Source organism: Lutra lutra, chromosome 9, assembly GCF_902655055.1.
Source record: "Lutra lutra chromosome 9, mLutLut1.2, whole genome shotgun sequence".
In the NCBI taxonomy this organism is placed as follows: domain Eukaryota; kingdom Metazoa; phylum Chordata; class Mammalia; order Carnivora; family Mustelidae; genus Lutra; species Lutra lutra.
In genome coordinates this window covers 89455271-89470807 of record NC_062286.1, presented here as the reverse complement: position 1 = coordinate 89470807, position 15537 = coordinate 89455271, and the positions used below count along the sequence as shown (strand labels likewise).

The 15537-nt window shown below is 38.3% G+C and overlaps 1 protein-coding gene and 1 non-coding gene across 3 annotated transcripts in view; both read right to left on the bottom strand.

Annotated features, from left to right (window-relative positions):
• LOC125108400 (E3 SUMO-protein ligase RanBP2) overlaps positions 1 to 10590 on the bottom strand; it is an 80938-nt gene extending 70348 nt beyond the window's left edge. Inside the window, exon 1 of one of the 2 annotated variants that reach the window (XM_047744164.1) lies at positions 10406 to 10590. In XM_047744164.1, coding sequence (XP_047600120.1) covers positions 10406 to 10477 — 72 coding nt within the window. In that variant the 5' untranslated portion in view covers positions 10478 to 10590. The remainder of the gene's footprint in view (positions 1 to 10405) is intronic. The other variant, XM_047744165.1, reaches the window with a different exon arrangement.
• A 4401-nt stretch (positions 10591 to 14991) lies between these two features.
• LOC125110138 (U6 spliceosomal RNA) lies at positions 14992 to 15098 on the bottom strand. The gene has a single exon (XR_007130469.1). It is a non-coding gene; the product is annotated as a U6 spliceosomal RNA (small nuclear RNA).
• Between the last annotated feature and the right edge of the window lie 439 nt (positions 15099 to 15537).

Sequence of the window (15537 nt, the reverse complement as noted above, 5' to 3'; positions counted from 1 at the left end):
AACTTTGCAGGTCAGAAGAGAGTGGGATGATAGATTCAAAAGGCTGAAAGGGAAAAATGTGCAGCCAAGAATACTTTATCCAGCAAGGCTATCATTCAGAATAGAAGAGATAAGGAGTTTTTCAGACAAACAGAAACTAAGGGAGTTCATGACCAGTAAACCAGCCCTACAAGAAGTTAATTAAAGGGGACTCTGAGGAATCACAAAAATGACTTTTACACTTAAAAATAATTTTATGTGTCAAAATCAGTCAACGGACTCACAAAACAAAAGGATGTTAATGAGTGACACTATATACCTAAAAATTGGAGGAGAAGAATGGGTTCAAACATAAACAAACATTAACTCATACAGAATGCTAAATGCAGAAGATGTTACATACACACCTAATGGTAACCACAAATCAAAAGCTGGTAGTAAATATGGGGCACCTGGGTGGCTCAGTGGGTTAAGCCTCTGCCTTCAGCTCAGGTCATGATCCCAGGGTCCTGGGATCGAGCCCCACATCGGGCTCTCTGCTCAGCAGGGAGCCTGCTTCCCCCTCTCTCTCTGCCTGCCTCTCTGTCTACTTGTTCTTGTTCTGTCTACTTGTTGGCATTAAAAAAAAAAAAAAAAAAAAAAGCTGGTAGTAAATATGCAAAAAATAAAAAGAACCCCAAGTATATCACTAAACCCAGCAAATCATTAAAAAGAGCAAGGATCAGAGCAAAACTACACAAAACAAGTAATAAAATAGCAATGTATATCTATCAATAATTACTTTGAATGTAAATGGACTAAGTCTAAATGCTCCAACCAAAAGACATAGGGTGACAGACTGGATTTAAAAAAAAAACAAAAACAAAAACAAAAAAAACAAAAACCAAGACCCTTCTATATACTGCCTACAAGAGACTCATTTCAGATCTAAAGATATCGCAGATTCAAAGTAAGGGGAAAGAGAAATATTTATCATTCAAATGGCTGTCAAAAGAAAGCTGGAGTAGCAATAGTTGTATCAGACAAGAGAGACTTGAAAGCAAAGACTGTAACAAGAGAAAATAAAGGACATTGTATCATTGTAAAGGGGAAAATCCAACCACAAGACATAACAATTATAAATATTTATGTATTCAACACAGGAGCACTCAAATTCACAAAACAGTTAATAACATAAAAGAACTAATCAACAGTAATAAAATAATAGTAGGTACTTCAACACTTCACTTACATCAATGGAAAGATCACCCAAACAAAAAATCAACAAGGCAACAGTCGCTTTCAATGACACAGTGGAACACATGGATTCAACAGATACATTCAGAATGTTCCATCCTAGAACAGCAGAATACACATTCTTTACAAGTGCACATGGAACACTGTCCAGAACAAATCACAAATTAAGCCACAAATCACATCAAATTAAAAAAGATCAAAGTTATACCATGCATCTTTTCTGACATGATTAAACAAGCCATCAACCCCAAGAAAAAATCTGAAAAGACCACAAATACATGTAGTTTAATAACATCATACTACTAAACAATGAATGGGCCAAGGAATCAAAAAAGAAATCAAAAAGTACATAGAAACAAACAGAACAGAGCAAAAATCTTTGGGATATAACAAAAGAGGTTCTAACAGGGAAGTTCAGGGGTGCCTGGGTGGCTCAGTCAGTTGGGCATCTGCCTTCAACTCAGGTCATGATTCTAGGGTCATGGGATTGAGACCTGTGTGGGGCTCCCAGCTCACTGGGGAGCCTAATTCTCCCTCTCCTCCCTGCTCATGCTCTCTCTTGCTAGCTCTCTCTCCAATAGATAAATGGAAACTTCAAAAAAAAAAGTTTATAGCAATACAGGTGCACCTGAAGAAAGAAGAAAAACCCCAAACAATGTAACTAAAAGACCTAGAAAAAGAATAAACAAAATCCAAGACCAGCAAAAGAATATAGATTAGAGCAAAAATAAATGTTATAGAAACTAAAAAAACAAATCAATGAAACCAAGAGTTGATTCTTTGAAATGATCAACAGAACTGATAAACCTCTAGCCAAACTCATCAAACAAATACTGAGGGGAGAGGGGGCTCAAACAAAATCACAAATGAAAAGGAAACAACCACCACCACCACAGATATACAACTGTAACAGAATATTGTGAAAAATTGCATGCTGGTGTGCCTGGGTGGCTCAGTGGGTTAAAGCCTCTGCTTCGGCTAGGGTCATGGTCTCAGGGTCCTGGGATAGAGTCCTGCATCAGGCTCTCTGATCAGCAGGCAGCCTGCTTCCCCCCCTCTCTCTCTGCCTGCCTCTCTGCCTACTTGTGATCTCTGTCTGTCAAATAAATTTAAATCTTTAAGAAAAAAGAAAAGAAAAGAAAAATTGCATGCCAACAAAATAGACAATCTAGAAGAAACAGATAAATTCCTAGAAACAAATAACATACCAAAACTGAAGCAAAAAGAAATAGAAAATATGAACAGACTGATTACCAGCAATGAAACTGAATCAGTAATCAAAAAACTCCCAACAAAAGCCCATGACCAGATAGCTTCAAAGTAAAAGTCTATCAAACATTTAAAGAAAAGTTAATGCCTATTCTTCTCATACTATTCCAAAAAGCAGAAAAGGAAGAAAAAGTTCCAAATTCAAATTCATTCTCCAAGGCCAGCATTACCCTGATAGTAAAACCAGATAAAGACACAATTGAAAAAGAGAACTACAGATCTAACAAACACGTCTGCAAAAATCTTCAACAAAATACTAGCAAACTGGATCCAACAACACATTAAAAAAATCATTCACCACAACCAAGTGGGATTTATTCCCAGGATGCAAGTGTAGTTCAACATTTGCAAATCAATCAACGTGGTACATCACATCAATGAGAAAAGATAAAAACCATATGCTCATTTCAAAAGATGCAAAAGAAGCATCTGACAAAGTACAACATCCATTCATGATAATAAACCCTCAACAAAGTAAGTTTAGAGGGAACATACCTCAAAATAATAAAAGCCTTACATAAAAAACCCACAGTGAACATCATACTCAATGGGGAAAATTAAGAGCTTCCCAACGGCTAAGGTCAAGAACAAGACTAGAATGTCCATTCTAACTACTGTTGTTATTCAACACAGTACTAGAAGTCCTAATCACGGAAATACAACAAAAAGAAATGAAAAGCACCCAAATTGGTAAGGAAGAAGTAAAACTTTCACCATTTGCAGATGATATGATACTATACATAGACTCCACCAAAAAACTACTACAACTGATAAATCAATTCAGTAAAGTCAAGAATACAAAATCAATATGCAGAAATCTACTGCATTTCTATAAATCATTATGTATGAAGCAGCAGAAAGAGAAATTAACAATCCTATTTACAAATCCACCAAAAATAATACAAAATCTAAGAACAAACTTCACAAGAGATGGAAACTATAAATAATGATGAAATTGCAAACGACAGAAAAAATGAAAAGCTATTCCATGCTCATGAATTGGAAGAACAAATACTGTTAAGAGGTTGACACCACCAAAAGCCATCTACACATTTAATGCAATCAAAATACCAACAGCATCTTTTACAAAGCTAGAACAAACAATCCTAAAATTTGTATGCAACCATGGAAGACCCTGAATAGCCAAGACTGGAAAAGGAAAAAACAAACAAACAAACAAACAAAACTGGAGGTACCACAATTCTGGACTTCAAGTTATATTACAAAGCTGTAAACAAAAAATCAAAACAATTTAGTACTGGCACAAAAACACACAGATCAACAGAACAGAACAGAAAGCCCAAAAATAAACACACAATTATATGGTTACTCTCCAACAAAGGAGGAAACAACATGCAATAGGAAAAAGACGGTCTCTTCAACAAATGGTGTTGGGAAAACTGAACAGCTACATGCAAAAGGAGAAAACTGGACCACTTTCTCACATGATACATAAAAATAAATTCAAAATGGATTAAGGATCTAAATGTGAAACCTGAAACCATAAAACTTGTAGAAGAGAGCTCAAAAAGTAAGTTCTCTGACATCAGCCACAGCAACCTTTTCCTAGACAGGTCTCCTGAAACTAGGGAAATAAAAGCAAAAATAAACTATTGGTACTACATGAAAATAAAAAGCTTCTGCACTGAAGGAAACGATCAAAAAACTAAAAGGCAACCTACTGAATAGAAGGTATTTGCAATCGCTTCTCGGCCTTTTGGCTAAGATCAAGTGTAGAAGGTATTTGCAAATGACTTATCCAAAATACATGAAGATGGGATGACTGGGTGGCTCAGTAGTTAAGCATCTGCCTTCAGCTCAGGTCATGATCCCAGGGTCCTGGGACTGAGCTGGGCATCTGGCTCCCTGCCTGGCGGGAAGCCTGCTTCTCCCTCTCCCACTCCCCCTACTTGTGTTCCCTGTCTCGCTGGGTCTCTATTTGTGAAATGAATAAAAACTTTAAAACAAAACAACAAAACCAAAATACTTGAAGACTTTATACAACACCCAAAAAATAATACAATTTTTAAAAGAACAGAAGACATATACAGACATTTCTCCAAAGATGACATACAGATGGCCAAGAGACACATAAAAAGATGTTCATTATCACTCACTACCAGGGAAATGCAATTCAAAACTAGAATGACAGATCATCTCACACCTATTAGAATGGCTAAAATTTCCATCCTTGTTGGCAAGGATGTGCAGAAAAAGGAAACCTTTTGCACTGTTGGTGGGAATGCAAAGTGATGAACCCGTTATGGTAAACAGCATGGAGGTTCCTCAAAAAGTTAAAAGAGAGCTACCATATGATGCAGTAATCTTTAACTACTGGTTTTTTACTCAAAAAATACAAAAACAGGGGCGCCTGGGTGGCTCAGTGGGTTAAAGCCTCTGCCTTCGATTCAGGTCATGATCCCAGGGTCCTGGGATCGAGCCCCGCATCGGGCTCTCTGCTCAGCGGGGAACCTGCTTCCTCCTCTCTCTCTGCCTGCCTGTCTGCCTACTTGTGATCTCTGTCTGTCAAATAAATAAGTAAAATCTTAAAAAAAAAAAAAATACAAAAACAGTAATTCAGAGGCACCTGGGTGGCTCAGTCAGTTAAGTGTCTGCCTTCAGCTCAGGTTGTAATCTCGGGGTCCTGGGATCAAGCGCCAGTTGGAACTGTTGGGCTCCCTACTCAGCAGGGAGTCTGTTTCTCCCTCTCTCTCTGCCCCTCTCCCTCACTTGTGTGCACAAGCTCGCTCTCTCAAATGAAAATATAAAACCGTTTTTTAAAAAAGTTTAAAAAAAAAACACTAATTCAAGAGGATATACACACACACATATTTATTGCTGTATTATTTACAAAAGGTAAATTATGGAAGCAGCCCAAGTGTCTATCAAGAGTTAAATGGATAAAGATGTGGTAGATATATACAAAATGGAGTATTAGCCATAAAAAAAGAACAAAATCTTACCATTTGCAATAACATGGACGGAGCTAGAGTATAATGCAAAGGGAAATAAGTGAGCGAGACAAATATACCGTATGATTTCACTCATGCGGAGTTTAAGAAACAAAATAAACGAGCAAAGGAAAAAAGAGAGAGAGAAACCATGAAACAGACTCTTAACTACAGAGAATAAACGGATGGTTACCAGAGGGGAAATGGGAAAGGGGATGGGTGAAATAGGTGATAGGGATTAAAGACATACACTTATGATGACCACTATATAATCACTACAATACAATCACTATATTGTGTATCTGCAACTAATAGAACAGCGTTAACAATGGAATTAAAATAAAAAACTTCTAAAAAGGCAATGAAATGGCAGATTTACTACATATATTTTATAACTTAAAACATCAATAACATAACATACCAAAACTCATCACATGGTACACTTTAAATGGTAAACTGTATCTCAATAGCGCTATATAAAATACCCTTTCGTTTTATGTCAAAATAGTGACGTATTCTCAGAAAACTATTCCAAGAGACCTCAGTATAACAGTGTTGAGTATACATCCTTAACAGGATATATTTTAAAAGTAAAGAACTATAGGGACGCCTGGGTGGCTCAGTTGGTTAAGCATCTGAATCTTGATTTCAGCTCAGGTCATGATCTTGCAGTCATGGGACTGAGCCCCACACTGGGCTCTGCACTCAGTATGGTGTCTGCTTCAGAGTCTCAATCAATCAATCAATCAATCAATCAATCAATTTTTTGAATAAATATAAAAGAACTACAAGCAATCTTAAACTTCAGTATTAATAAACACCTGAGAAAAACAAGGAGGCTAGAAGTGCAATCATAAGAGCCTCCCTCCCCCTCCCCAAATCCATAAATTTAAGACCTATGAAGCAGTTTATGACAATATACAATAATCAAGATGGCATTACAATGAACAGAGCTTTCTTCCCCCTTTTAAAAAATGAATAGATTCCCACTAGTTACAATATTAACACATAATAGAAAAACCAACTCCACTGTCTATTTTGCTTCGAAATATCCCACTGAAGTCTATCTTAGGATAAATGAACAGCAATTATTAAATAATAATATACAGAACCATAAAATTGTGGGGAAGTTTGATATTCTTCTGTCTCTATTCTGTTCATTTTATAAAGGAATTGAAGCCTAAGGGGATTAAGTGCCTTATGTTTAAGGATACATAGGTAGAAAGAAAAAGAGCCAATGTTATCCATAATTCAGTCAGTCCATGATTCAGGATCCATGATTCAGTCACTGCTTCTTTCCATGACACTTTATGCCACTGTAATATTTAAATTCATTTACACTTTTAACTCTCAAAACTGATGTGGGGCTGAAAAGAGGAACATTGAGACCTGGAGGGACGTCACATTAACCTAGCTCTTGCACAGCCAAATCACTCTCCACCATTACACCAGGTCCCCAACACACACTGCAGAAAGCTAAAGCAAATAGATTTTTTCTCAGTATAAATCAACAGGCTCCAAACATGAGGAGTCCTAACAAGGGTAAGGGCAGGAGTTATAGAGGCAGATAAGCAAAGTCTAGATACTGAACGACGAGTTCCCCAATCTCCTTCCCTTGGAAGAGAAGATTAAAAATAGAACAAAGACACAAGTAAGAAAGATATGGAGAGCAAACCAGACCCAACGTTCAATTAACCAAAACATTTAAGATTGGGGTGAGGGGAGGAGGGAGCTTGGGATGGGTTGGGGGAGGGTGTAGAGATGCTGAAAGAAATAAAACAATGTCCCAGAACTGAAGGAAATGAGTTTTCCAACTTAAAAGAAACTTCCAGAAAACCTATAAAGCTATCAATAACAAGAATCACATCAGATTTCTAACAATACAAACGATCAGAAAATAAAGCAATATTTTCAAAATTGGGGGCACCAGGGGGGTTCAGTCATTAAGCATCTGCCTTTGGCTCAAGTCATGATCCCAGGGCCCTAGAATTGAGCCTCACATCAGGCTCCCTGCTCAGCAGGAAGCCTGCTTCTTCCTCTCCCACTCCCTTGTTTGTATTTCCTCTCTCACTCTGTCAAATAAATAAATAGAAATCTTAAAAAAAAAAAAAACTTTTAGAATTGGAGAAAAAAATTATTTCAAACCTAGAATCTGATAACCAAACTATAAATTAGGTGAAGACATCTTCAGGCATATCATGTTTAAAAAAAAAAAAAAAATCCCATCTATCCCTTCTCAAAGTAAACTGGAGACTGTGCTACACCAAAACAGAGAAAGTCAGAAGGACATGAATTACAAAAAACCAAGGGTCTAAAAAAGAAAAAACAAAACAAAACAAAAAAAAAAACTGAAGGTTATTCTCAAAATGATGATAAAGCCAAGACCCAGAGGTAGAATTGTGTAGCCAAGAGAAGGAGAATCCAATCCAGACTGCCGCAGTAAGACAAGAGTGCTCCACAAGAAAGACTCTTAAAAAATTTTTCAGGCTGAAATCAATGGATTATGTGACCTCTTTGATCACACTTGAGAGCTAAACTGAGTTTGGGTAAAGAATTAGTAATTCTTCCTAGATAACTCAACAAACCAAAAAAATAAAGCAACTATTAGCTCCAGGAAAAATAAACTACACAATAAAGGTGGCTCAAATGCAAAATATGTACCTTATCATAATTACATAAACAAAAATTATACATCTAGCCAAAAATTACAACAACAAAACTGGAAGATGAGGGGGAGAAAAATCTGTGGACAGAGATCTGTAGGACACAGGTGAAAATAATCTAAAATGGGGAAAAGGAGACCAATAAAAGTATGTATTATGTTATTCAGAAGTCTAAAGTATACAGTAAACAAACAACTAGGAGCTGTCAGAGTGCATCTGAGCAGTAGGAATTAGGGGTGTGGATTGGGAGGCCAACTCAACAGAAATCTAGGAAAACCAATAGAATCTAACTGGAGAAAGAAAAGAAACACAAGTGATACTTTCAACAAGGACAAAAGCAGGCATGAAGGAACAGAAAATGACAAAACAAAAAAGACAAGCAAATGAAAGCGTAACAGAAGCCTGGAAAGGTAAGACAATGTACCCATCATTGCATTCCAGAATTTAGGACATCCCAGAAAGCAGCACCAGTTCACACATGGCCAATCTCTACCAAACTGGAAGCCAAGTAAATACTAATCTTTCTACTCTTCAAAGCCACGTCTCTGCCTCCACCACCCTCTCCCTTTGAAACTATCCAAAGCACCCTGTTCTGTCCTTTCACTTAGACATAAGTTTATAGAATACCACCGCCTGTTACAAAGTTACTCATGTGCTAATAAAAATCCCACTGAAATCCCCAAGTTCTAAAGTAAATGATTTTTCCTGTTTGAAGAAAAACATCTGATTAAAATAATACTCTTTAAATGTAAAACAGAGGTGGCCATAAAAACCAGTCTTTAAAATTCTGACTCCATCCCCCTTTATTTGATGGAAAAGTTAGATAGTTCAAAGAACATTCTAAATTCTGTCTACAGAATTAAGATCTTAATCTTTTAGGAGCCAGGGTCCCTACTAAAAATCTCATGAAAGCTCTAAACTTGGCTTTTTAAAAAGTATGTCAATTTCAGCAGTATAGAAACCTTTAGTTCTGTTTTAGACTCCAGCACCACATTTGTTGTTTATGACTATGCCAGCAGTTAAAATTACAATCTGTATGTAGGTACCTATTCCTCTCTTCTGGTGGAACAAGCTGTAACCTACTCCCTTATTCCTAAAACAAACTAAAACCAGACCCATTACCAAAATCCTACAAAGACATAGGCCTAGTATATGATTAAAGATACAGTTATGCAGCTATTATTATGTTCATCCCTGGGTTTCTTTTAATTTCCTCACACATCTTTATTCTCATAGGCCCTTACCTAGAAAAGAGCTTGAATGACTGTCCTTTTAACATCAACGTTTAGTACTTACTATATGCCAGGCATTGCCCTAAATGTTTACCATGAGTCCTCCTATATACTCCTATCAATACCATTACTCCAACTTACTGAAGTTTTTAACTTGCCTCAAATCACAAAGCTTACAAATGACAGTACTGTGTTTAACTCCCAAGAAAACTGACTCAAGATCCTGTGCGCACCACCTACACTTAGCCTTTTTCCTCACCCTCCATATCCAATCACTATGATTCTGATGAACCCAAAAGATCTGGCACAAAATATCTTAAAAGAGAAAAAATACGCTGAGCATGTTGTCAAAAAGCCTAAAAATTTTAAGCCATAGTAACAACGGCCTGTAAAAAATTCAGAATACCCAAGACTGCATTTTAAAAAAATAAAGCAGATGAGTACAGGCAGTGGGAGAGTGGAGTGTGAAGAGTAGGGACAGAATCCTTATAAAGGCACAATGACAGATGCTTCAAAATAGAGGAAACTCCCAGTGTCATTTGCGCGGTCTGTCAGGGAGTTGCAAGTGTGGCCACCCTTGCACCAGTCCGCTGGATGCCTACGATGGTTGCCCGTCACCGCAGTAAAAGCCCCCCACGGAGGAGCGTCAGTGCCCCCACGCTGGGTTCCACCCACCTCTAAAGCCTAGACCTCTAAAGCGGCACGTTTCCGCCACAGCGGTAACTGTCCGGGAAAGAAGAAACCCGCCGCAAATGGCAGGCTCCTGGAGCCCCGGCGACGAGGCCGCGGGGACGCAGCCGAGAACCCCGGGACGCGATGGGCCCGCCAATAAGGACCGTCAGGAGCAGGCCAGGAGGAAGAGGAAGAGCTGGCGCCAACGGCACCCGCCGCGGCCTTCCCACCCCCACCCTCCACCTCAAGCTCACGAGCGCCACGCCGCCCACCGGACCGCGGGAGCCGGCCGGCGCTTCAACGCGCCAGGGAGCGGCGGCCGCCGGGAGCCATGACGCCGGCGCCGCGCGGGGCCGCGGCAGGGCCAGGGCGGAGGCCACCCGGCTCTCCAGGACCCACTCACCTCTCGGGGCGATGGGACGGAACCCTGCACCGAGGCGATGTACCGCTCCACGTCGGCCTTGCTGCGCCTCATCGCGCCACCGACCTGACTCCCAGGGCGCGGGAGGCCAGAGCCAAGGCCCACAGCCGTCGCCGTCTCCAAGAGCGAAGCGCCTGAAAGCCCGTGACGCAGCGCCGTCGCCGGCCGACGAGCGGCCCTCCCCGCGTGCGTGTTGCGTAAGCACTGTGCGCCACGCCGACATTGGCGTCCCTCCCGCTGCGCACGGCCCTCTGGGCGGCCCGGCCCTTGGCTACGCCTGGTCCTGCAGAGGCCTGGTGGTATTTACGTTGTAGGAGCGTCTGCTATGAGGCGTGGGAAGGGGAAGTTCAACACCGCGCTAGGATCGGGGGTCTAGTAACTGTATCAGCGAGACGGTGTTTTCCCGCGTGGGTTCTCAAAACTTTCGGCCGTTTCTTCTTATTTTAATTACGTGATGCTGTGGAAGGGAAAAGCACTCTCAGGCCATTTTGGTGAGCGTGAAAATTGGAAACACCTTTCTGGAGGCTGTTGGTTAAATATATTATGTCGGACACGTGTGAATAAGAAGCATACATGTTAAAATTCATGTATTTTAAAAGAACACGTTATATGAGAAGATTGAAAGTCATAATTAAAAGGCCACAAATAACTGTTTTTGGACGGTTATAATTTTATAATTTGAAGAGCCCCCCCCCATTTTATATATATATATACATATATATATATATACAAATACATATATTTCAATAGCAGAACGGTATTTACCAAAATATTTATAGTAGTCATCTAAACATGAGTCATCTGTATTTTCCAAATCTTCAAAAATATTTATTTCCCCCCAACCCCCACTCCGAGACTGCTTTTTATTGAATGGCTTTCTCAGAACAGGAATAAATCAACTTATTAAAGAAGTCAAATATTCTGACCACTTAAAAACAAAGTCAAATTGGTGATACTCTTGAACTTACATACAAGTCTGGAAAATGCTTCTTTAGAATTCAAGTTATATTTAAACAATAAAGAATACATTTACCATTTAAAAACAGTATTTTGTTTTGATTAAATTATCTGATTTATGAAATTACAAAGTTTAATTTGAAAAGGTTTAAAATTCTTTGTATTTTGGTGGTAAGATACATCTCCCACACCTCTTTTTTATAAGAAAAACACTTCTGTTTTATAGTCATTCTGTTCTTGAGAGCAATTTAAAACAAGAACAAAATTCTATTAATGTACAACAATGATTTTCCCTCCTACAAAATCATTTTGGGCCAGGACCCCCAAAGCAGTACAAATGAAGTGAGCCATAACACTTAGTAACAATTTATGTTCACATAAGTGGGCCTCCCTCAATTGTTCTACCATGGATGAAGGCAAAAAACTCTACATTCACTTACACAGCCCATTCATTCATGTTTTCACTACAGAAAACAAGGTACCAGCAGGTTTTTTAGAATATCCAGTGTAATAATTAGCTTAGAACAAGTACCAGTGGAAGCAAAACAAAGAGAAGAAAACTTGTGAGAATTAAATTATTATCTTCAGGAATATATGAGTATATATTGTAGCCATAAAACAAAAGTCATTAAAAAAAGTTTACTTTGGAAATTTGAATTTTAAAATCTTAGTTTAAAATGTTTTATAAAATGTTTTCAGTGGTGAAGACATTAGGTATAAAAAGATCATATCCCTGTATACATACAATAGGGTCTTAATTATCTGGGAAAATATCAAACAAATGAAATATGTTGAAATTTTTAGCTGGAAGTTTAGAATTTGTGGTTATGGATAATTTTTATCTTTTTTTTTTTAAGATTTTATTTAGAGAGCATCCATGTGCACAAGGCCGAGTGGTGCAGGCAGTGTGCAGAGGGGGAGGGAAAGAGAGAATGGTAAGCAGACTCCAAGCCCAGTATGGAGCCCCATGTGGGGCCCAGTCCCAGGACCAGGAGATCATGACCTCAGCCAAAACCAAGAGTTGGGTGCTTAACCAGACAAACTACTCTTATTTTTATCTTTTTTTTTTTTAATGTAGGCAAAATATAACTGTATCCAATCACCTAGAATTAACCTGGCCTCTACAGGCCATCTTCCCAGTCTCTTCTTTTTGATTTTTCCCTATCTTCCCAAATTTTTTACAATCAGCAAGTATTGTTTTACAATGGGAAGAAAAAGAGTGTTCTCTTTTGTTTTATCTCAGTCATATTGGATGTGAATAAAACAAATGATTCTGAGATTAGTAGTATGACATATATTAGAAATAACACTTAGGGTGCCTGGATGGCTCAGTCCTTCTTAGGCGTCCATCTTCAGCTCAGGTCATGATCCCAGGATCCTGGGATCAAGTCCCGCATCGGGCTATCTTCTTAGCTGGGACGCTGCTTCTCCTTCTCCCTCTGCCTGGGGCTCTGCCTACTAGTGCGCTCTCTCTCTCTCTCTCTCTCTCTCTCTCTAATAAATAGATAAGCTTAAAAAAAAAAGAACAAAGAGAATGTGGTTTGGGATAGAAGATACTATTTTAGATAGTTGATTTATTTCCCTTTAGGTGCCATTTATAAATCCAAGTGGAGATACCTAATATATAGATGGAATAGTAGGATGAAGATCAGTGATGGATTGGAAGTCATAAACCTTAGGTGACAGTTGAAACCATGAGTTTGCCTTGGATGTGTTATTACTAACACAGCCATAGCTACCAAATAAGCACTTGATCTGTTCCATGTCCTTCTCTTAACATTTGACATGTATTAGCTCATTTAATTCTCAACAGCTTCAGGAGGGTACTATTATATATTATCATCCTTGGTTTTACAGATAGGAAACCAAGGGAGTGAACAGCAAGCAACTTTCCCAAGCACACTTACCTAGTAAAATCACTACCATTAATCTGTTTAAGTCAAATAAACTGAAAAGGAGTGGGCCAAAAGGAGAATCTTCTTGAGGAACTCAGATGACTTTTCTTAAGTATGTTTATTATGCTTCAAAACATAAATTTGGGGGACACCTGGGTAGCTCAATATGTTAAGCCTCTGACTCTTGATTTTGGCTCAGGGCGTGATCTCTGGGTTGTGGGGCTGAGCCCCCACTTTGGGCTCAGCAGGAAGTCTGCTGGATATTTTCTCTCCCTCTTCTCCACCCTTTCTCTAAAATTAATTAATTAAATCTTTAAAAAAGAAACCTTAATTTTCACCAAATAGGAAGATGAGTCTGACCTCTGCTTTCAAATAGACATTCTCCATGATGATGTCCATTCTAGTCCACATCTTTTCCCAGCACAAACCAGTTACATCCAAATTTCTCACAAGTAATTATCCATCCTCCAAATCATACATCTAACTATAATGTTCTCTACAAAGAAACTCATTAACCTGGGGATGAATTCCACTCTAATGGCTCCATTACTCATGTTGATGCACTGCAAATTCAAGTGAGAGTTGAATCCATAGAAATATTTGGCTTATGACATTTTCATTAGCAGCAGTTTTACCTAATTAATCAGAGTCCTTAACTTCTGAACTAATTGAACTAACAGGCATTTAACATTGATGTTGGTCAAACAAGTTTCTCTCATTTCAAATACCTCCAGCCTCTATTGCTAATTATCATCAACTGCAGATACATCTTTCATATATCACATGATTCCTTTTTTCTTCAGAATCATTCATACTGTCAGCTCATCCCATCATTTCCTGTTTTCCCAATTTGTATGATTCTACAGTAACCCTAAACTACTGCTATGTAGACAGCATTTTGAATATTCTCATGGCCTTTGAACTCAATAGACACGATGAGATTTAAAATGTTCATGAAGAACCTCAGAAACAAAAAGAACCAACGTGACCACACATTGCCATTTTTTGTTTCTTGGACATAAGTTATTTTCATTTTAAAACTTTTGCTTTGCTTGCTCTTGACATCCATACAGCCTTAACTGTCTTTCATGTGCAGAAATGGATCTTTTACCCATCAACTGACAGAGGGTTTGGAGCTATCACATGATAGCACAACCCTGCCTGGAATTATGTGAGACAAAGCTTGTACAAATAATAAATTAAGGAATACACACACACACACGTATGTATATGTATTTGTATGCATATACATGTATGTGTATATGTGTGTATATATGTACATATGTATGTATCTATGGGAACTGAGTCCCCTAAATCAGTGCTGTCTAATGTGACCCAACATGTAACTTAAAATATTCTAGAAACCACACTTTAAAAAGTAAAAAGGAACAGGAGAAACCAATTTTAATAATCTTTTATTCAATCCAATATACTTAAAATATTACAATTTCAACATGCAATTAATATAAACAAATTGTTAATAAGCTATCTTACCTTTTGTACTAAGCATTTAAAATTTGGTGTATATTTTACATTTGCATCTTAATTCAGATGCCAAGGTTTCATGAAAAATATTTGATCTGTATTTAGATTTAGATTAGATTTAGGGTTAAAAAAATAGATTAGTATACCCAAGTTGTTCCAGACATTCTTAGAAGTATTCAGGAATTGAACTGAATATCAAGTTTGTTTGCTTGTTTATCTTTTTGTTAATTTGTAAATATGGAATGCTTCACAAATTTGCATGTCATCCACTCTCAGGAGCCATGCTGATCTTCTGTGTATCATTCCAATTTTAGCATATGTGCTGCAGAAGTGAGCACCGGATATCAAGTTTTTAAATTTAAATTAATTAAAATTAAATCAACTTTAAAACTTCATTGCTCAGTAGCAGTAGCTACATTTTGAGTGCTCAAGTGCCATATGTGTCTAGTGTGTTGGACAGCACAGTTCTATATAATTCTGTCGCTTGTTGTTCAGACATTAAACATTAAAAGGAACAGGTTATGTAACTGTAGCACTCAATGTGGCTAAGGAAAATCCAAAAAGTACAACATCCCAGAAGCTAAAAAGTGGAGCTCTAAGGAGAGAATAATCAACAGCATAAAATGCTACCAAAAGATCAGGAACAGGGGAGGCTGAGTGGCACAGTCGGTTAAGTATCACATTCTTGGTTCAGCTCAGGTTCTGATCTCAGGTGGTGAGGCTGAGCCCCATGTCAGGCTGAGGACCTTATTAAAAATACAGAGCTCGCAGTGCCTG